Source organism: Camelus dromedarius, chromosome 16, assembly GCF_036321535.1.
Source record: "Camelus dromedarius isolate mCamDro1 chromosome 16, mCamDro1.pat, whole genome shotgun sequence".
Classification (NCBI taxonomy): Eukaryota; Metazoa; Chordata; class Mammalia; order Artiodactyla; family Camelidae; genus Camelus; species Camelus dromedarius.
The window spans coordinates 12,059,202-12,081,509 of record NC_087451.1 but is presented as its reverse complement, the minus strand read 5'-3'; the positions used below and the strand labels follow the sequence as shown (position 1 = coordinate 12,081,509).

The window sequence follows — 22,308 nt, the reverse complement described above, 5'->3', positions numbered from 1 at the left end:
CATTTTCTCTTAATATTTCTTAGTTCATTCAAAGCATCTATTACATAAGTAGGATGTGTAAGTCAATGCAGGCAGTGTCAAAAATACACACATTTTTGTGGCTTCCTCTCAAGGAGCTTACAAACTCCTGGGAGAAATGAGAAAAGTTCACAAATAGTTTTAAAAGAAGGGAGAAAGTGGTAAGTGACACAAGAAAGATACAGCAAGACAATCCTCAGGGATCTGGACGATTTTTGAGAAGCAAAGGTCCATGACCAGAGGAATTTTTCAGTAAATTGTTTTTGTTGCTTTATGCGGAAATAGATTGGGAAAAAAAAAAAAGACTAGTAAAGAGGAGACCTTATTAGGAAGTCACCAGAAATGTTCAGAGAAGAGGTGATAAAGGTATGAACCAATAGTGAGAAGGGAAAAAGAGAGAGCAAATATGAAGATACTGTGGAGGCAGAATCAACAAGCCTTGAAGAATGACTAGATATGAGAGGTAAGGAGGGAGTCAGATTTGAACTCCAAGTGATTAAGAGGATGGTGATATCATTAACAGAAATCATGAACAAAGGCAAAAAAAGATCATAAAGAGAGTAATTAAGCTTTGCAAGAAATAGTCCACAAAGCACACAACAGCTATCTAGACCTAACTTTTATAAACAATGCTATCATTGTTAAAAGTTATAGGAAGCTACATTCATTCATGTCTACCTCCCACAGACATCTAGTAAAAACACGATAGAAAGCCAAGAGCAAAAGGAAGTCAGCTTAGTGGAAAAATACTGCCTAATCTCAATACTGTGGTCACGAAAATAAATTAGGTACCATAAGGAATCAGAATTCAAATAAATGCATCAATAATCTTTTTTTCCCCTCAGGATATCTATAAAACAAAATCCAACCATTAGTCAAAACTGAAATTTAGGCAAAAACTTAGCTATAAAATTGCTACCTAGTAACAATTTCCTGGTAAAAGTATATACACACTTTAATCTAGTTGGAGAGCACATGGGAAAGCAATGAGAGCCAAGTGTTTTTTTTACTCTTCCTGCTGATAAACTTACTCTACCAAAGGGATTTGCCTTCAAGAATAAAAAATACATTTCCCACCTCATTTCATTTTACTTAATTTGCTGTTTTAGCTACAGTCAATCCAATTTTTTTTTTAACAGTTTATTGCTCCTGTCAAACTGGAGGTTTTAAAAAACACATGCCAACAATAAGGAGATTCCAGCACCAAAATCAGGTAAACTTTTACGTCTTTATGAAACTGATTACTATAAAACCTTTTAAATCACAATTGATAAGATATAACTAAAAAGATGTCAGGAAAGTCACGGCTTATCAAATAAAAATCTAGTATCTTTATACCATTAATAATTATTTACAAAAATATAATATCCAATTTATGAAAATAAAACCTAAGAGAAAACTAACATTAAAATCACTGGGAAAATGGTGTTGGAACAATACATAAATAGCTAATGAGCTGAAGAAGAGAAACCTAGATTCCCATATTGTATGACAGGTAAGAATATTTCAATAGATTAAAGATTTAAAGGTAAAAATAAAAACATAAAAATACTAAAGGAAAATGCAGCTGAATATCTACTGCATAATCCTAATGGTTCAGGAAGATAAATTTTAGGCATAACTCCAAAAGGAAACATCTAAGATATCAGAATAAAGAAACAATGTAAACTTATTTATCCAAAAAGCAAAACACAATAAAACACACAACAAACAATACGGAAAAAAATACTGTCAGCATATGACAAATGGAATCTCCTTAAAAAGTTCTATCAATAAGAAAATGAAAAGATACACTAAATATTTTAAAAATGGGTAAATGAACCAGTTAGATGAAAGTTTTTTCTTTGTTTTTTTGTAGTTTCAACATTTTATATGATAAACATACTTTTTAGTGAGAAATAAAATTGTTATTAAAAAAAAGATGTGGAAAATATTTGACGACAGTGAAAAATGTTCACAATATGTTTTTATATTCAAAACAAGTCACAAAACAATAAAAAGAATATGACTCACTCATAAATATTTATAGACTGAAGGAAAAAGGGATTTTTTTTAAAAGTATACAAATACCAATTTTCTGCAATAAGCTGTATGCAATCACTTTTTAGTAAGAACACAATTTTAAAAATCAGTATCAAATGTCTATAATATGTATGTCAAAGGGGACCCTAAGACTAATATATACAGTATGATTTTAGTTTGTATTAAAAAAATTATACAAAGAAAACTGTTTAGAATATGGTGACTATTATTCTACTTTGGGGAGTACGTGTGTGGGCTTTCACTTTTTAGTTTTAATACTGCTGGAATATTTCAATCTATAAGCACTTACATAATTCAAAAACATGCAAAACTGGAAAAAATAGAAACAAAAAGTGTAAGACAAATCTGTCACTAGAAACTTAAAAAAATGTAAAATCATTGACTTAGAACTAAAATGACAAAAAATATCCTTTTAAATTGTTGTAAATTTATTTGCACAGTGAAAGTGAAAAACAAAAACAAGAATGCATCACAAAAGTGTTATCAAGCAGTTGAGGTATCTTACTTGGCTCTAGCAATATTCCACAGTGTTAAGCAAGAACAAACAAAAACAAAAACCTTTTATTTGCCAAACTTACTTTGCAAGAACTCTTCTTTGAACAATGAATTAAAACATTAGCACTATTTAAGTTAGTTTAAAATGTGGAAAACTGACAACAGCCCCCTCCCCAACTATTCTTCCTCCACCTCCTTTACCCACAAAATAAATAAATAAAAGTTAAAAATCCTCATACAACCCCTTATCTAAACCTGGGGGAAAGTATGAAGGGATAAATATACTTACATACATTGAAATCTATAATAAGCCACTAAACTGACGGATACTGGTAAAAAAAAGCATGAAAGGCAACAAAGAAAGAAAAATCAAATGTAGTAGAAAGAAAAAAACTGTAATCGGTTCTTCACTTTTTTGTTCCATTAACCAGGATGAAAATGTTGCTATATTGTGTTACAGTAGGCAAAGCACTAATTCAAAGTCAGAAAACTGGGTTGGGTAATGGCTCTGAGAGTGTGTTTCCTATTTAAATCAGGGAAAATATCTTCTGCTTCATAGCTGTACTGACACACTTCATTCAAGTGCCTTATTCATAGATTTTTTTATTGACTTTAGAAATTTAATAGGGAAGATCACAAAGTTGTCAGGGAGAGGTTGTTTTACTCATTATTTTACTCATTATTTTTTAGTTTGCATAATCAACTGACATTACATATGACAGTAATTTGGGATAAATTTTTTAAATAAAATGCTCAGAAAGAGTATATAATTTCTGACTAAAGAACATGAAACAGAAGTGCACATTTTGTTTACTTGATTTTTTAATATAAGCTAAAATGATATTAGGGAATAAGAAATAGTTTATCCTAAAATAGTGATGGGTAATTATTGGCTTTACAAGATGAAAACAGCTAACCCTCTTGACCATCAGAGTATTGTGTGCATTCTGGTTTCTACAACTCAAAACTTGCAAAGTAGAGCTAGATAAAGACTAAGAGTCTTCAAGGTGCAAAAGTCTTCAAGAGCTCAAATTATACATATAAGATGAAGCACACTTTATTTCTTCATCAAATTCTAGAAGACCTGAGTTTTTGGAATTTTTAAAAAATTACTGAGCCAATGTGGGCCTTAGAAAATTTTAACCTGCTAATTCTAAGACAAAACTTATCCCTGTAGGTTCTCAGCATGAGTATGTGCTCTTGCCAGAGGAGAGACAACTTTTGTATATTTGACAAGCCCATCACTTCCCCCTTTCTAAATTCTTTTCAACAATTTCTTACATTATATGATGTCAAGATCAACTACCATCTCATTCCCCCTTCTAGAATAATTTTAGTTTGTTCTATCCTATTAAAAATGTTATTACAGTACGTTTTCCACTTCAAGATGACAATATAAGACCTTTGCCCCTGTGGCAGATTAAAGATGGGTGCAAACTCTTGCTTACTGCTCTCACTGAGAGGTGGGTCTAATTCCCCTCTCTGAGTCTGGGCTGGCTTTAGTGATCTACTTGGCCAACATAAAGTGGTAAAGTGACTGGGATTTCCAAGATAAAGTCACAAGAAACCTTGCAGCTTCCAGCGACGTTCTTTCAGAACACTTGTTTCTTAGAACTCAGGTGCTATGAGGAAGCCCAAGAAGCCCCACGAAGAGTAATCTGAGGTCCCAAACCAACAGCCAGAATCAACCTGTTCATCATGTAAGTAAACCTTGGAAGTAGATCTTCCAATTTATAGTTAAGCCATTTTGCCCAAACTGCACATCTGTGAGCAATATAAACTATTCTTGTTTCAGACCACTAAACACTGGGGTGGTTTATTATTCAGCAGTAGGTAACTGGAATATGCTTTATCTTAATGACACCAAAACATAGAAAATAGGAACATGAACTCTGTCTTTGATGAAACTAGCATTAATAAATGAAGAGAGATGCAGATAGAAGAAAAGATTATACCTGAAAGCCTGCAGTGGAGACATGGAAGAGAAGTAATTTGTACTACAGAACTCCAAAACTGGGATAGGGCTGAAAACAAGGAGACTATATAAGAAGTACTCAGCACAGCCAGACAACTTCCTCCGCTAGTCCCAAAGAAGACATCAAGCATAGCCTCCGGACACAGTGAACCGAAAGTTCTGGGCTCAGGACATTTTTGCGCAGGTATCCACAGACTGAACACAAAGTAGGTTAAATGAAAGGCTACACATTAAATGGAGATCTCTAATTCACCTTCACAGGTTAGGTTTAGAATGTCAGCAGCAAGGTTTATATTCCCTAGGCAAGAAATTAGAGGATCCACCTCTAGAGAAAATGAACCATCCCAAAGGAAAGATGCACAGGAACTGATAAACAGAGGTTCCAATAAACCCAGTGGTCTGCCACTCCTACACCTTGTGTCCACATACATACTTTCCATTCAGCTTTTATGTGCCTTATTCTTATATATAAACAGATGAACAAGGATCACCAGGTTTTGAGGAAAGGTTTCAACAGAAGACAGAACAGACAAAGGAGAAACAAACAAGAAAACAAATGCCTGGAGTAACAGAAAACTTGAAGAAACAAAAAATCTTCAAAAAGATAAGCCATCTTTTGGAAGTATAATACAAATTGATTTTTGAAAATAAATATCTATCAGCAGAAAAATATTTTAATATTAGGTTTAGAAGATAAAGTTGAAGAAATTGCATACAAAGTAAAATGAGTAAGTATTAGCAGCAAAATGATAAAAAAAATTAAAATAATGGGTGTTGGAGTCCCCATATCAAAATAATGATAATTCCAGAAAGCAAGAGTAGAGACCAAAGAGGGTAAACTTACACAGAAAAAATACAAGAACATTTCCCAAAACTAAGGGACTCTAGGTTGACAAGTTTCCTGAGTGCCTAGCAGAATATATTTTAAAAAGATCCATACTTCAGATAATGAAATCTAAAAGCTTTCAGAGAAAAAAACAAAACAACCAAAAAGACTACCTATAAAGAGGGCTCACCATGGCATGAGGTATATTACTATCAACACTAGAAGCTTGAAGATGACTGGGAAATGCCTTCCAATCTTAAGTTAAAAAGTGATTTCAACTTAGAATCCTATATTCATTTAATTGATTAAAAGTGAATGAATACAGTATTTTAAGAATTTTCCTTCTACTCATCCTTTCTCAGAAAGCCACTGCAGAATATATTCAACTAAAATGAGGGAGTAAATCCAGAAAGAGGAAGGTAAGGGTCCCAAATCAAGAGGGAAGCACCCGTGCAGAGGGCCAAGAGAACACCAAATACAGACTGGAGTGGGAGCATGGATGAATCCAAAATGATGACTCCAAAAATCAATCAATCGATCGATCAATCTGTCAATCAATCAAATAAAAGTGATATGAACTTAAATGTGTTACCAAGTGGCAAGTGATGTTGAGAAGTGTTTTACAGAGCCGGATGAAGGAAGAGAAGAGATTGAAGAAACTATGCCAATGAAAAATTATTAATTCTAAACCAAAAAACTTTCTTAAAAAAAGGAAAATAATCATAGTATTATTAGTTGGCTTACCAGAAAACAATACTTATACCTGCTTGGTATCTAATCATAGCATAAAGATTTAAAGCTGCATGCCATCCTACACTGATTCTACTTCAACTTGCTGATTTTACATAGGTGAAAAAAGTTTTTGATGTGTTAAATGCCATGCACTAATTAGTGTCACAAATGACAGAGTTATCCCAAACAAGGGTACTTAACCATCTATGTCTACAGATGGACACAGTTTCAGTAAATGGAATTTACCAGTAATGCTGGCATTCTGAGTTCTGGTTCCAGCTCTACTTCTAAGCATGTAAAATTAAGGAGGTAACAACTTCTAGCTCTGCAGTTTTCTATAAAATTAGAAGAATGGCACCTTTCCATACTACTTGAGAGTTAACATTAGGGTCAAATTAGAGACTGGATTTTAAAAAGCATTAAAAATAATTTAAAAGTATTATTGGTATTACTAGTAATAATTATTAGCATTAATATAAACATTATGATGTGAGGAGGACAGGCACAGTATCTGGTGAAGACAAAGCAGATTGAAGGACAACTTGCCTCTTTCCATGCTGAGCAGTTGTCCATAGCTCTTCAGTTCATTTGTTTTATGTTTGGCTAGTCTATATTTATATTTGAAAGTTGTATTTTCAATTAAAAACCGTTAACTATGCTTAGGTGATTTCCATTTAATAATGCTTTTTTTAAAAAGCTCACCTGTCACTAAAAAGTACGTATTTGTTCCTCTCTAGGGTAGCAGGTTTTGGGTCCCAGATTCCACTGAGAAGAAAACTATGAACTCCTTCCTCAAAATAACTTACGCATACTTATGTGGGCGCACGCACTTACAGACACACAATAATAAGACAATTTCTTAAACATTTCATAGAGTAATGGTCAAATTTCAAGAGGGAGATGTATTTTTTATATATATTCTTTCAAAAATCTCTCCTTTAAATCTTTGATTTATGTCTAGGCTGATTTCTACTGTCATCCCTATGATGGAGACTCAATCAGTTAATAATGTTCTTAGGAATTTTCCTACAAAGAAAAAAAACACCTATTTTGTAACATTAAGATACAGGTTGATATATAGTTTGTGCTCAGGTATAAAAAGGACTTGGCCTTTTTCCCCCAGAACAAAGGATAAGTTTGTCTTAATTGTCCTTTCTTAACTGGGAGTTAAATTTCTTCTAAACACGGTGAACTGTTTTGTTATTTTTTTTAAAGTAATTAATCAATTAAAATTAATTATTTTTTTTAAAATTAACTTAAGTAAGAAGTTCTCTTATTTTGGACTACAGCCTGGCCTGACTATTTATCCCCCTTACTTATTCAGTGGTCTGTTTGATAACACTTGTAAACACATAATGGACAAATAATGTTTAGCTCCTTAACCTCACTGGCTAGAGGAATTTACCCGGGTTTAGTCTGAGTTGTCTTGTTGACTCTTTCTGTATTTCTCTATTCTAAGATCATGATTATAATCACTTTTATATTTCAGCTTTTCGAAATCTTTTATAACAAACCATGTATGATTTTGTTTTCACACTGGCAGTTTTCTTCTTCAAAGTAACTACTGACAATTTTACCTTAATCATAACCTCTTTAAGGGATAATTATTCTATTTTTTTCCCCTACTGATCTTACTTGTGCAGCCTCTGCATGTTCCAGCATCTCTTCAAATTCCTGATACTCTTCATCATCTGGTTCAGCACCTGAGAGGCGAGCTGCTCTGGCCATGAAATATGGAGGCAGCTCTCCAATTGCTGTACCGATACCCTGTGAAAAACCAAAATACTATATGAGATTCTCTTCTCAACACAGCGATGCTAAACAGATCAAATCTATATTTGTCAGTTCTCACCAAAAAGCATGCTAACATGCATGTATTAGGGAGGAAAAGCTATCCTATATAATCAGGAGGATATGAGTTTGAATCCTGACCCGAATACTGACCTATGTAATGCCAGGCCAGAAAACATACACCAAAATCTTAGACAATCCCTGGTACATTGCAGACACTAAATTAATGTTAATTGTCAAGCATCTCTACTTACAGCCTCTGTTGTTATTAGTTTTCACATATCTTTTCCGTTTACTAATTTTAGAAATAACATATGCTTTTCTAGACTTTTGACATGTTATGACATCTTTTTTTGATTGAAGTATAATTGATTTACAATATGATATTAGTTTCAGGTATAAAACAGTGCTTGAAAGTTTTTACAGATTATATTTCATTTAAAGTTACTATAAAATATTGATTATTTTCCCTGTGCTATACAATGTATCTTTGTAGCTTACTTATTTTATGCATAGTAGTTTGTACCTCTTAATCCCCTATAGCTCTCTTGTTCCCTCCTCCCCAAAGGTAACCACTATTTTGTTCTCTATATCTGAGAATCTGTTCCTCAGACATATTCTCTAGTTTGTTTTATTCTTTAGATTTTGTGTGCACACACACACACATACACACACACAGTTATTTTTGTCATCCCCATTTTCAAATATTCAAATGATTTGCTAATGAGCATTCACTAGGATAGCTGTTAAGATACATATTTTCTAGGGAATCTTCTGGTATTTAGGCTGTTGCTTTAATCCCAATATAACATTTTTTGTGCAGAATTAAAGCTTTTAACAAACTGTGGTCAGGAAGCCACTTGAAATCTTAACATAGGATGGATAAATTTTCACCACAGGAAAAATGTTGATTTCCTCAGGACACTGAGTGACTCATGTTTCAGTCACTTTGTGGATTCTTGTTTTTGAAGATAATTTTTTTTCAATTAACTTAGGACAAAAGGATGAAAACAAAGGTAAAAGAATCAGGAACTTGGTTGGTCTTAAATGGCTTAAATACAGGATAGATAATAATACAAGGGGCCTATAGTCTCTAAGAAAATTCTTAACTTTGAGCCATCCTTCTCTGTCCTGAATCATAGTGAATAAAAAAGCTTTGCTCATTTTCAGAAGCAACTTTAGGCCTTTCTATTTGCTCTGTCCTATGACTCTACCTGCAAATGCATTGACAAGAATCCCCAAGGAACATTATCAAATTCAAATATTTCATGATCAATGTTATTTTCCAGAGTGTGGAATCCCAAGTGTAACTCCATTACCCACATGTGAATCAGGTGTTATAAAAAGAGCATACTTAAGTGCCAGAAGAATAAGACTATATTTAAAGAACAGAGAGAAGAGGAGACACATATACATAGAAGGATACGAAAATAAAATTCAAATCATATTTTGCTAAACAAGAAGAGTTAATGTTACTCACCTTTGGAAGATGTTAAAGAACCAACTAATTATTTAAAAAAAACTGGTAAATAGAGAGAAATAATCAATTATTTACCCTGTCTTAACCTATACAAAAGATACCTCAGGGTAACCAAATTGGTGATAAGGAGACGTTTCTATTTATATTGCACTTTGTGATAGAAATACACAAGAGTATAAAGTGCAGTCTTGTCAAAAAAAATTGTTTTCCAAGCCTCTTAATCCAGCTATCAATTCACAGGAAAAAGAGAAACATTTAAATTACACCAAAATACAATCAGTAAAAATCAACTATGGAAAACTGTACTTGACAAACAATCCAGTTTCATCAACAAATACATTTGAAAAGAAAAAAGAGAAATAAACACAATCAGAAAAATCTGGACACTCATCAGGTAACTGATTTGAAGAAACAATTCCTAATTTCTCTTAGGTGCGACAATGTCCTCAGGTTGATATATTTACAGTAGAGGTATGATAATGTTATCTGGGATATGCTTCAAGATAATTGTGAGCAGAGTGAGGAGGGGTCTAGATAAAACAGTATTAGCCAGGAGTTAATATTAGCTGAAGTTGGTTGATAATATTTTGAATTAATTATATAATTTCCTATACTTAAATTTTTTTTTAACACAAAGTAGGAAGAAAAGTTAATTGCAACATTTCATTCAAAACATAAACTTCTCTTAAAAGCTATTAAGTCAAATGCTCAATAGTTCTGAAAACAATCATATGATTCAAACTCATGACAAATTTCCTTAAAGTTAAAAAGGAAGTAGTAATGTATTGAGATGAAATCAAGAACTATGTACTATCTTAGCTGATCATATTCATTGTTACATTTTAATTCTGCTCATGTTTTCCCATATTAGCAAGGAATAAGAATGGTGATCACGGGCCAGGGTTCTATTTTCTATGCACACAAATAAAATAAAATAAAAAGAAAATATAATCATCCAGACAGGTTCCTCAAAATACATTATTGTCTAGACACAGAAGTTTAGTCAGTTATCTCAAATTAGATACTGAAGTTGTTACAAAACAATTTTAAAATTACTACAAACAAAATCAATATAAAAAAAAAAAACTAAACTGTGGAACACTAAAAACTGTCAGCCTAAGTTTAATTAAGGGAAAGAGATGACTGGCTTTATTATTGCAAAAGAAAGACAATTTGTATTTAGTCAAGCAATAATTCATAAAGCTCTTCTAAAAACTATCTGCTGTGTATCAATTTATTAACCCTGAAGTCCCTGCTTCTTGAATTGGAAAAGAGTTTAATATGCAACAAAATATACAAAATCAAAAGATAAAAAGTATCTTTCTGGAATGTCAATTTTATTCAAAGATTTGGGGGAGGAGAAAAATCCTGAACTGTTATGCTTTTAAAAAGTTTTGTCATATATAAAATAGATAAACAACAAGTTTATATTGTATAGCACAGGGAACTATATTCAATATCTTGTAGCAACTTATGGTTAAAAAGACTATGAAACTGAATATACGTATTTTCCTATATGACTGAAGTATTGTGCTGTACACCAGAAACTGACACAACATTGTAAACTAACTATACTTCAATAAAAATATATTTTAAAAGTTTTGTCAAGTGAGTTCACAAGTAAATCACCAGCATCTTGCTTTTTCTGTTAGGAATCCTAAATTAAATGGTAAAAATCTGGAGAGTAGAAATTTTTATATATGCTGACCACTCAGAAATTATAGCAGTTTGGTATTATCAGTGTGTTAATGATCTTTAAAAACAAAATCATTTTTCTATTAATTATTCCAACTAAAAACATGAGACAGAAGTTAAAAGCAAAAGTTTGCAGGGTAACTTGGAACCATTGAGAAATTCAGGGCTCTTACAGTAATGTTTAAAAAACAACTATACCAACTCTAGTAAAATTATCAGACAGTTTTGCAAACAAAAAAAAAAAGGGAAAATATGCTTCCAATTTCCCTTAAGATCAGTTTTAAAGTGGCTTCAGGAAGGGATGAAGTTCTGATACATACTACAACATGGATGAAACCTGAAACATGCTGGGTGAAACAAGCCAGTTACAGATGGACAGATACTGTATGATTCCATTTAAATGAGGTATCAAGAATAGGGAAATTCATAGAGGCAGAAAGTAGAGAGGTTACCAGGAACTGGGGAAAGGAGGGAATGGGGAGTTATTGTTTAATGGGTACAGAGCTGCTGTTTGGAGATGACAAAAAAGTTCTTGAAGTGGATATTCGCAATGGTTACACAACACTGTGAATGTATTTAATGCCAGCAAATTGTGCACTTAGAAATGGTTAAATGGTAAACTATGTTATAAGTATTTTACCATAATAGAAAAACAAAAACAAAAACAAAACCATGAACTTAACAAGGATCCTTAGATATCCACTGAAACACTGCTATTTCACGGAAATCTTCTCTGAATCACAGACTAGGAAAAATTTTTATGTTATGCAGATCTCTCCTTCATAACACTTATCACTGTTTGTTTAAATATTTATATGTATATTTTTTAATGATACTTATATATATCTTTCCCATAATTATTTCCCTTACTAAGATGTAAAATTCCATGAGGGTAGAGACCATTAAGTTTTGATCAGCCTGAATCTCCAATGTTCGTATGCTTAATATTGTTGAATTTAATTATTATTATTATTATTATATTATTGGAATTCATAAATGAAAAGAAAGTTTTTGAAGCCCTGCACTAGTGATATAGCCAAATTGTGAAAGATCAAAAAGATACAAACTTGTTGGGGAGGGTACAGCTCAGTGGTAGAGTGCGTGCTTAGCATGCATGAGGTCCTGTGTTCAATCCAGAGTACCTCTCTTTTTTTTTTTTTTAAATAAAAAAGCCTTTAATAAATTGCATTAAGGGTTCTCCAGAGGATCAAAACCAACAGGGTAGATAAAGAGACAGAAAGACTTAGATAATAGACAGGTATTTATTTTACGTATTTTAAAAAAATATATAGTGGTATGTATCTCTTCATCCCATATTTCTAATAAGTAAGGACATTATTTTTTAATGGAGGTACTGGGGAATTGAACCCAGGACCCTGCACATGCTAAGCACATGGTCTACCACTAAGCTATAACCACCCCCTAAGGATTCCAATTTCTCTACATCTTCACTAACACTTCTTACTTTCCTTTAAAAAACAAAAACAAAAACAAAAACCAGCCATCCTAATGTATGTGAAGAGGTATTTCCATACGGTTTGGGTTTTCATTTCCCCAGTGACCCATGATGTGGAGAATCTTTCTGTGCAATTATTGGCCATTTGTCTATCTTCTTTGGAGAAATGTCTCTTCAAGTTCTTTGCCCACTTTTTAATTTGGTTGTTTGTCTTTTTGTTGTTGAGTTGTAGTTCTTTAAACATCCTGGATATTAAACCCTTATCTGATATACGATTTATAAATATTTTCTCCCTTTTTGTGGTTGTCTTTTCATTCTCCTGAATAGTGGTCTTTTGATGTACAAGAGATTCTAATTTTAGCAAAGTTCAGTTTATCTATTTTTTTTTTTTTTTTTTTGCCTCTGCTTTTGGTGTCATTTTAAAAACCACTGTCAAATCATCATGCAGATTTGTCTCTATATTCTCTTCCAAGAGTTTTAGTTTTAGCTCTTAAGTTTAGGTCTTTGATGTATTTTGAGTTCATTTTTACGTATGGTGTAAGGTAAGGGTCCAACCTCTCTCTTATGCATGTGGATATTCAGTTTCCTCAATATTCTTTGTTGAAGGGACTGTCACTGTAAATGGTGAAAACAGTAAGAACCAATTTAAACATGATTATGTGCGACATTTTTTAACATAACAAAAGACAGTTTCAAAGAAGGGAATAGGAAGAGCAATTCAGCTAACTAATCAGTATTTACTGACATTCTTGCGCTATGCGCAGAGCTTAATGCTGCCTGCTGTGAGGGTAATAAATATAAGGTACAGTCTGAATTTCTTTTTGGAGATTAAATCTGTTTGGGGAAGTAAGCGACCACACCAGCCAATTTAACTAATTTGAGGCATGCATGGAGCTAGGCCAAATGAGCACCTCAGACAGTATGCACTATGGGAATTTGGAGAGGCAGGTATCGCTGCCAGCTGGGATGAAAAATTTTCTTTCTTGGCATTAGTGTCAATCCAGCCACGTAAATCATCTTTGAAAGAACAAAAGAAAAACAGAAAACCGAAGTCTATTATATACATACTCCCTTTCTAGCATGTTCTAAGTATCCAGTTATTTCATTAATAGCTTTTCATCAAACGATTAATGTGGTAAAATTTATAAAACATATGCAACTAGTACAATGAATTTGTTTCCAGTATTTATAAAAGACTAACAGGAAACATGACAGTTTTTCCTGTCTTTCACATTCAACAAATTCAATGTATGGCATTTCCCTTTTAATTCTTTTAAAACATGACAAAGTTGCTAACATTTAAATGTGTTTGAAAACTCTGCCTCTTCTGTGGGCATGGTATTCATGTCCGTTTTAATTAAGAGTTTTAAGTGGTCTGTTCCACATTTTTTTATTTTATAAGAAAACTGTTAGGGAAAAAATGTTACAGAGAACATATAACTTAATGACTCCAAATGATATTAAAATAATATTTCAAACAGTAATAGGAACTCTTAGCAAATGAACTATTCCCCAATGACAGACACCTGAATGAATTTAGGCATATAAAAAAAATGCTTTGTGTAGATATGTGGATTAAAATACTTCTACCATTGAACAAGCAGTCTAAAACTTACCAAAATATATTAAGCAAACTATAAAAAGAATAATTGGTAGACTGGAAAGTGAGATCACCGTATACAACGATATAGTCTGATACCCTCCACTACAGTAAAGCGTGGTTTATTAAGAAATAAATATTGACCTTACCTCAGTATAATAACAACTCAGAAAATGAAATGAGTCGTCTAAGAATAAACACAGAGTATTTATATCTAGGAGAGAGACATATAATATTTACCAATCTGGACTGATACATAACCATTTGTTACGTGTTTGTCAAGTTTTACAAACATTACTAAAACTTTACAAAATGGTATGGTTGCATTACCTATATTTCTTTCCTCTGCTGCTGTCTACATGGCATCAGTGCTTCGCGGCACCAAGCGTTTCCTGCCTTCCTGCTGAATGTCACTCATGAACAGGAGAAGCTCTCAAAGGTTTCTTTTACTTGGAAGTTAGGTAGCTGGTGAGTTTATGAATTAATTATCTACTGACTTGGTATATGCTTGGTTCAGTTTCAATGAGGTACAACAAAGAGTCAAGAGAGTGAGGTTAATTTTAAACAAATACGAAAATGGACATCTTACCCACATGCAGGCCTCAATCCTAACTTTTGAGATGATGCTCCATAAAGAAATGGCTCCTTCAATGCCCTCTTCATCTGGACAAATAATCTGATCAGGATAGGGTGGTTCAGGGAAATTAACTGAATTGCATTCATAAGCAGCTAATGTAACTGAAGCTATATGTGGACCCTATTAAAAAAAAATGAGAAACCTCTGGTGAGAAATATTAATGAAAAAGGAATTATCAATAGACATGTTTTTTTTAATGGTACCTCAATCATTATATATTAAGAGAAAAATGTTAGCTTTTAAAGGACAAGTTGCAATTGATAATTTGAAAAAATTATCCTTCCCAGAACCTCTTCCCAGTTTGCTTTTTTAAAAATCAATTTCAAATTCATTGAGGTATAATTATACACAGTAAGAGTCATTTTTTTAGGTCTATACTTCAGTAAGTTTTGCAATTATATTCAGCCATATAACCATAATCAATCAAGATACAGATATAGAACATTTCCATCACTGCAAAAAATTCCCTTGTATCCTTTTTCAGTCTCCTTCGTCAGCACTACTAGCCCCTGGAAACCATATGCTTTCTAGCTTGATTCTTATTTTATTTATCCATCTTTCTTATTTGTAAGAATGTTATTCCCTATGATAAAACCTCCTGTGCCCCTATTCCTTTAGGCATAATTTGAGAATACCACTTTTTGTCCTTACTTGAAAAACGGTTAATGAAGTAACTACCTCACTTATCTCTCCCACTGAGAACTCAAAATGAAAATAAAAATTTGGAACCAGTATCAGAGTTTTTCTTTTAAACTAACTTTTTCTAAGGAAGCTTTTGTGTTGCTTTGTACCTTTATTCTGAAAGATTACAAACTGATTATAATCATATGGATTAAAATGGATTAATATTTAGATGTGTGATAAAGAGGTAAACACAATGGTTCCCAAATGCACATGTATGCTAAGGGGAGGACTTTGTTAAAAATACAAATTCGGGGTCCCCTAAGCATAAAATGATTCAACAGGTGGACATGGGAACCTGTAAGTTTTTTTTTTTTAACTTTTCTTTGTGTGTGTGTGTGTGTGTGTGTGTGTATTTTAATTGAAGTATAGTCAGTTTACAATGTTGTGTCAATTTCTGGTGTACAGCACAATGCTTTAACATACATATATTTGATTTCATATTCTTTTTCATCATAAGTTACTATAAGATATTGAAATAGTTCCTTGTGCTATACAGTATGACCTTGTTGTTTATCTACTTTATATATATTAGTATCTGCAAATCTCAAACTCTCAATTTATCCCTTCCCATACCCTTCCCCTGTGGAAACCCTAAGTTTATTTCCTATGTCTGTGAGTCTGTTTCTGTTTTATAAATAAGTTCATTTATCTTTATCTTTTTTTTTTTTTTTTTTTTTTAGATTCCACATATAAGTGATATCATATAGTATTTTTCTTTCTCGTTCTGGCCTACTTCACTTCGAATGACAATCTCTGGGTCCATCCATGTTGCTGCAAATGGCATTATTTTATTCTTTTTTATGACAGAGTAACATCCCATTGTATAAATATACCACAACTTCTTTATCCAGTCATCTGTCGATGGACATTTAGGTTGTTTCCATGTCTTGGCTATTGTAAATAGTGTTGCTATGAACACTGGGGTGCATGCATCTTTTTGAACTAAGGTTCCCTCTGGATACATGCCCAGGAGTATGACTGCTAGATCATAGAGTAAATCTATTTTTGTCTTTTGAGGAATCTCCGTGTTGTTTTCCATAATGGCTGCACCAAACTACATTCCCACCAAAAGTGTAGGAGGGGAACCTGTATGTTTTAAACAAGCTCATTTTGAGTTTCAAATAGGTTAGGTTCTTAATAAGCTATTAATGGTCAGAAAATAAGCAACCTCAGACAAGTCACTTAACATTTCTGGACCTCAGTTTACTCACCTGCAAGGCAAAAGTATTAGATTTATCTTATGGTTTTATCTAGCTTCAAAGTTTAAAAAAAAACAAACCAAAAACCTAAATATAATCAAGTATATCAATAAAATCTACTGCTAATTTCCAAAGTTCTCATGAAATACAAGCTCCAGAAGTTGGACATTCTTAACATGTTTTTCTAACAGATGTTATGTAAGTATTCACTTTAAAGAATGCTGTAGACAAAGTTTATAGCAGCTGCCATAAGCATAACTTCTAGACCCAGATGTTCTGATTCAGGTTCTGACCTTTGCCACTTATCTTCTAAGTCTTGCTTTCCTCATCTATAAAATGGGAATAATAAAATACCTTCAGGATCTATATTCTGGGGATACTGTGAAGTTTAAATTAGTTAATTTATATAAATTGCTGAGCTTAGGACAGTGCTGGGCATATAGTAAGCCCCCCGAAAGTATAAGCCATTAGCTCTTACGAAGAAAAATACTGTATTTGTAGAGTAAAATTATACACACACATCCATGTATCTTATATACAGATACACATAAGCTAAGGGATCATTGGATATAAGAAAGGATTTTTAAACTACATGGTGAAAAAACTTGTGGTTCAAAGACAAAGTGCATAAGAAATACTGATGAAAATAAAACAGTAAAGAACTCATACGGTTATTGAGATAAAAGGTGATTATAAACTTTTTTGTTGCATGCTAATATGAAAAAGAAAGATACTCATAACTCTAAGCTACATTTCTCCCTAAATGCAGTTGGTATTTTGTGTTCAAATAAAAATCTAAAAAATGAAGCCCGATACTGAGCACTGAATCAATTAACTGTAAGTTTTTTTCTAGACCAAAACAAAAAAACAAACAAAAAAAACCTATGTGAATTTTTAGTCTCTTCCTCTTTTTCTTGAGTTTTAAGTCAGAGAAAACAATAAACAGTAATAAGTTTTAAAAATAATTATAGAATGTTTAAAATAGGAATAGTTTTGAGTATTCAGGGCTTTTTTTTTAAAATTGTGATTAACCATGAAATCTACAACTGTTTCTTTAAATATTATGTGCATAAAAGATATTTCACAGTTAAAGAAAACAAGAATTATTTTGTGATCCTATACACACACAAACCCAAGAGTGTAGAATTCGGAATAACTGAATAATTGGTGAAAAATTTCTCACTGTATACTTCCAGCTAAGCATCACATGCAGTTAAAAAAAAAGGCAACTGTAACTTCCACCTTTATTGTTTGAAAACACAAAAGAGAAATGTGGTATTACTAAGTAAAAGAGAAGAAATTCAATAGTTTGTCTGTGATATCCCCACAAAACTGTCCTCTAGAAATGAACTCTAGGTGAACAAAAACTGAACTGTCCCAGATGATAAAATAATGAGATTTCTCAGATATATGGGAAGGAAAAAATATTTTATTCCCGAAATATAAGTGAAATATGCACCCCAACAAATTAAGCAGGTTAATCAACAAGATAAAAGACATGCTCATAGTTTTAATTTTAAACGATTCTAAAAAGGGAAATTTTCAGCAATCTGATGAGAATTTTTTCCCTAAAGAAGGGATGGTTTACACAATTAAACTGACGTATACTTTCCATAACCACACTAATAAGTCATGATTACTCAGCCTTAGAGGCAGATGTGGTGGTTCCCAGACTAAGTGAACATGAATAAGTCAGCCTCTTGCTTTGTTCATTCTCAAGAGCCCGTCTAACTTGCACCTTGACATTTTAAACTATGATAACTGATAGGAAACCTCACACGTTCTTTTCAACATAGTAGTTTAATGGTTCCTACATAGAATGGACTTCACTGAAATAAGTATTAGTTTACATGAAAAATTCAACACAAAAACTAAAAAAATTGATCATTTTAATTAAGAGAATTTTAAAAGTTACACATCTTCAAACTATCTTTTAAGTCTGTTTTTTACTAAAACTCCTACTAAAAGGAATCAAATTTAAAAGAATCACATTTAAACTACACTAAGTGAAGAAACAAGGGATAAAGATAAACAGCTCTAGTATAAGTAGAAAAGGCTACCTGGACAGATCTGCCATAAAAAGTAAAAATAACACAATGTACTGAGCAGGAGGTTCCAGCTCTCGTGGGATTACGCAGGTACTGATACAAATGGGTTAGAGACCCTGGCCTGCGGCTAAGGGTTTTCTGCCTCCTATCATGAAGTAACTGCTACAGACTTTCACTCCTACAGTAAACAACAGGAAAAGTGAACAAAGTATATGGAACATTTCTTTTCGGACATTGTCCCATAGGCAGTATAGTACTTCTGACTGCTGAGAGAAGGGATGTGAATGAGGAAGCCCTGGGATGACCCTGGCTTTCCACTTGTAGACATATTCTGTGTCTCCAGCAAAATCCATGACTCAAAGAGGAAGACCCCAAGCAGAGTAGGGTGGTCTTGCTGCACTGAAAAGAAAAGCTGAGTTTGGGGAGCTGAGTGGTTGAAATCTGTGGGGTAGAACATTAGTGAAGAGCGAGCTACACAGAGAAAGGACTCCACAAATATGCATGGGGGTCGCCTTCAGACTAAGCTGGGTTGCATGCTATGATGAGACTCCATGAGGCCAGGCAAAGTATAATTAGTGAGAAAAGACCAAGTAACGGGACTGTAAACTGTATAATTCCTAGACTTCATCCGGGGCTGAGAAACATCTCAACTTCAACTAGCTGGAGCGGAAAGACTCAGCATTCAGGGAAGATCTTGGAAAGAGCCTAGAGAAAAATCCACTCTAAATAGGCCAAAACACGGTGGTTTCTGGTTTGTGTGGTTTTTTTTTTTTTTTTAAGCTTTAAATAGATCAAGCTGATCCACAGGTAACTTAACTCTCTCCCAAAAGAAAAAACTGACAGTCTATAAAAGAAGATTAAAAAAAATCCATACAATCAACAACTTAGTACCACATTCCAGCAGCCAGTAAGAAATAACTAGATATGTGAAGCAGGAAAATATGACCTATAACCAGAAGAAACACTAGTCAATAGAAACAGAGCCAGAAATGGCAGAGATAATGGAATTAGCAGACAGGGACTTAAAAACAGTGAATATAAATATGTTCAAGAATTTAAAGGAGCAGCTGGCAAACTTCAACCCATGGGCCAGAATCAGCCCAGCACCAGTTTCAAAGAATACAGGCATGTGTATTCATTTATGCATTGTCTCTGGCTAATTCTGTGCTACAATGGCAAAACGGAGTACCTTTGACAGAGACTTATGGTTAATGAAGTCTAAAACATTTACTATATGACCCTTTACAGAAAAAGTTTGCTGATCCTTGATTTAAAGGAAAACATAAACATAATGAGAGAAGAAATACAAAGTAGAAAAAAATGAAACTTCTACAGCTGAAAATATAGTATCTGAATACAAAAATTCATTGGTTAATCAACAGATTAGACACCACAGAAGATATTATTAGAGAATTTGAAGACAAGGCAACAGAAAGTATTTAAACTAAAGGAAATAAGGAGTAAACACTATGGAAGAAAAGAACCTCAGGAACCCGTGGAATATTACCAAACAATCTAATATATATGTAACTGAAATCCCAAAAAGAGAGGGAAAGTGTGTGTGTGTGCACACAAGTGTGTGTGTTGGGGGAGGGATGGCCAAATATTTTCAAAAATTGGTGAAAAATATCAATCCATCAACTTACATTTTTAAGAAATTCAACAAACCTCAGTCAGGATCAACACAAAGAAATAAAACACATAATTAAATTGTTGAAAATCATCAAAAATCACACCATAATCAAATTGCTATAACTGAGCAATAACAAGAAAATCTTAAAAGCAATCACAGGAGGTAAAAATAACACTTTACAGTTATACCCCATTTTATTGTGCTTTGAAGATACAGAGATTTTTACAAATTAAAGGTTTGTGGCAACCCCATGTCAAACAAGTCTATCAGTATCACTTTTCCAAAAGCATTATTTTTAAAATTAAGGTACATAAAAATTTTTTAGACAATTAATAGAGTACAGTACAGTGTAAACATAGCTTTTATACACACTGGGAAACCAGAAAATTTGTGTGACTTGCTTTATCACCATGTTCCCTTTATTGCGGTGATCTGGAACCAAACCTGCAATATCTCCAAGGTATGACTGAGTCACCTACAGGGAAATACAGGTAGGACTTCTCATGAGAAATAAACTGAGAAACAACAGGATTACTTCTTTAAAATGCTGAAAGGAAAGAAAATGTCAACCTAGAATTCATGAAAAATATATTCCAAAAATAAAGATGAAATAACTTTTTCAGACAAACAAAAGCCGAAAGAATCTGTTCCAGGAGATCTGCACTACAATAAACGTTAAAGGAAATTCTCAGATAGAAGTGATACAAGATGGAAACTTTAATGTACACAATGGAGTGCAGAGTGCTGGAAATAGAAAATAACTAGTTGTTTTAAGTAAAAAGTATGACATATATAGAAGTAAAATATATGACAACAACAGCATAAAGTATGGGATGGAGAAAATGGGGTACAATGTTACAATGTGGTTACATTATTTACAGAAAAAAAAAACGCTCAATACAAAAGAACTTAGGAAAAAAAAAGAATAAAAAAATAGTTGGGCAGAAAAGGCAGAGTGTCAGACTGGATTAAAAAAGCAAGATCTCAGTACATGCTGTCTATAAAAAGTCCATCAGGTCTACATCAAGACCCAAAAGTAAAAGTAAAAGGATGAAAAAACATAAACAATGTAAAAGTAATCATACAAAGATGGAGTATTCTATATTAATACCAGATTAAGTAGACTTCAGGAGAAGGAATATTATTAGAAATGAATAAGGACATTTTATAATAACAGGGCTAATTTTCAGGAAGACAGAACAATCCTAAATTTGCACGCACCTAATAACAGAATGTCAAAATACATAAAGCAAAAACTAACAGAACTAAAAGGAGAAATAAATAAATCCACAATTATAGTTGAAATTTCAACAACCTATTTTTTTAAAGTTGATATAATAAATAAACTGAAAACCAGTATGGATATAGAACACTTGAACAATATGGAACACTATACCTGACAATAGCCAAATTCATATTATTTTCAAATATACATGAAACAGTCTCCAAGATAGACCATATGCTGTGGTATAAAATGAGCCTCAGGACATTTAAAAGACTGTGCCATGTGGCAAGGTTAAGATCAACACAAGGAGTACTGCTTAAGGAAAAGTAGCAAATGAAGGTCCTCAAAGGTTAATTTTTCTATTTAAGGATAGTGTCCTTTAATCTATGTGGTGGTAATCGAAGGAAGTTAAACAGCTATATATACAGCCCACATTGTTATTCCCCAGGAAGCTCTATAAATTTCCTAGTTAGCCACTAAGTCACAAGTAACAGTCACTAACTGTACAGATAGCCCCTGAGACTTCCTAATTATTGCCAATGGACGTACCTTTAAAGGATAGATAGGTCAAACTTAATGATTGTGATGAAAAGTTACACTCTTATCAAAGTGACATGATTTTAGGGTCCTTAACTGGTGGGGAGGTATTTTAGTATAGTCATTGCAAGTGAAGTCAATTCAACAAGATAGTTCAGCTGTTTGTGACATATCGAACATCTGGTTTTGCTTCAGTTCAAAGCCTCATATATCTTAGTCTCATGAGCTGTATTA

General features: G+C 33.0%; 1 protein-coding gene across 3 annotated transcripts in view; it reads right to left on the bottom strand.

Annotated features, from left to right (window-relative positions):
• Positions 1-22,308, bottom strand: part of VMP1 (vacuole membrane protein 1) — a 105,756-nt gene that overhangs the window by 45,210 nt on the left and 38,238 nt on the right. For all 3 annotated transcript variants that reach the window (XM_010990439.3, XM_010990440.3, XM_010990441.3), the window contains exons 6-7: positions 14,701-14,868; positions 7,725-7,856 (exon numbers count right to left, since the gene is read on the bottom strand). In XM_010990439.3, the coding sequence (XP_010988741.1) occupies positions 7,725-7,856; positions 14,701-14,868 (300 nt within the window). The remainder of the gene's footprint in view (positions 1-7,724; positions 7,857-14,700; positions 14,869-22,308) is intronic.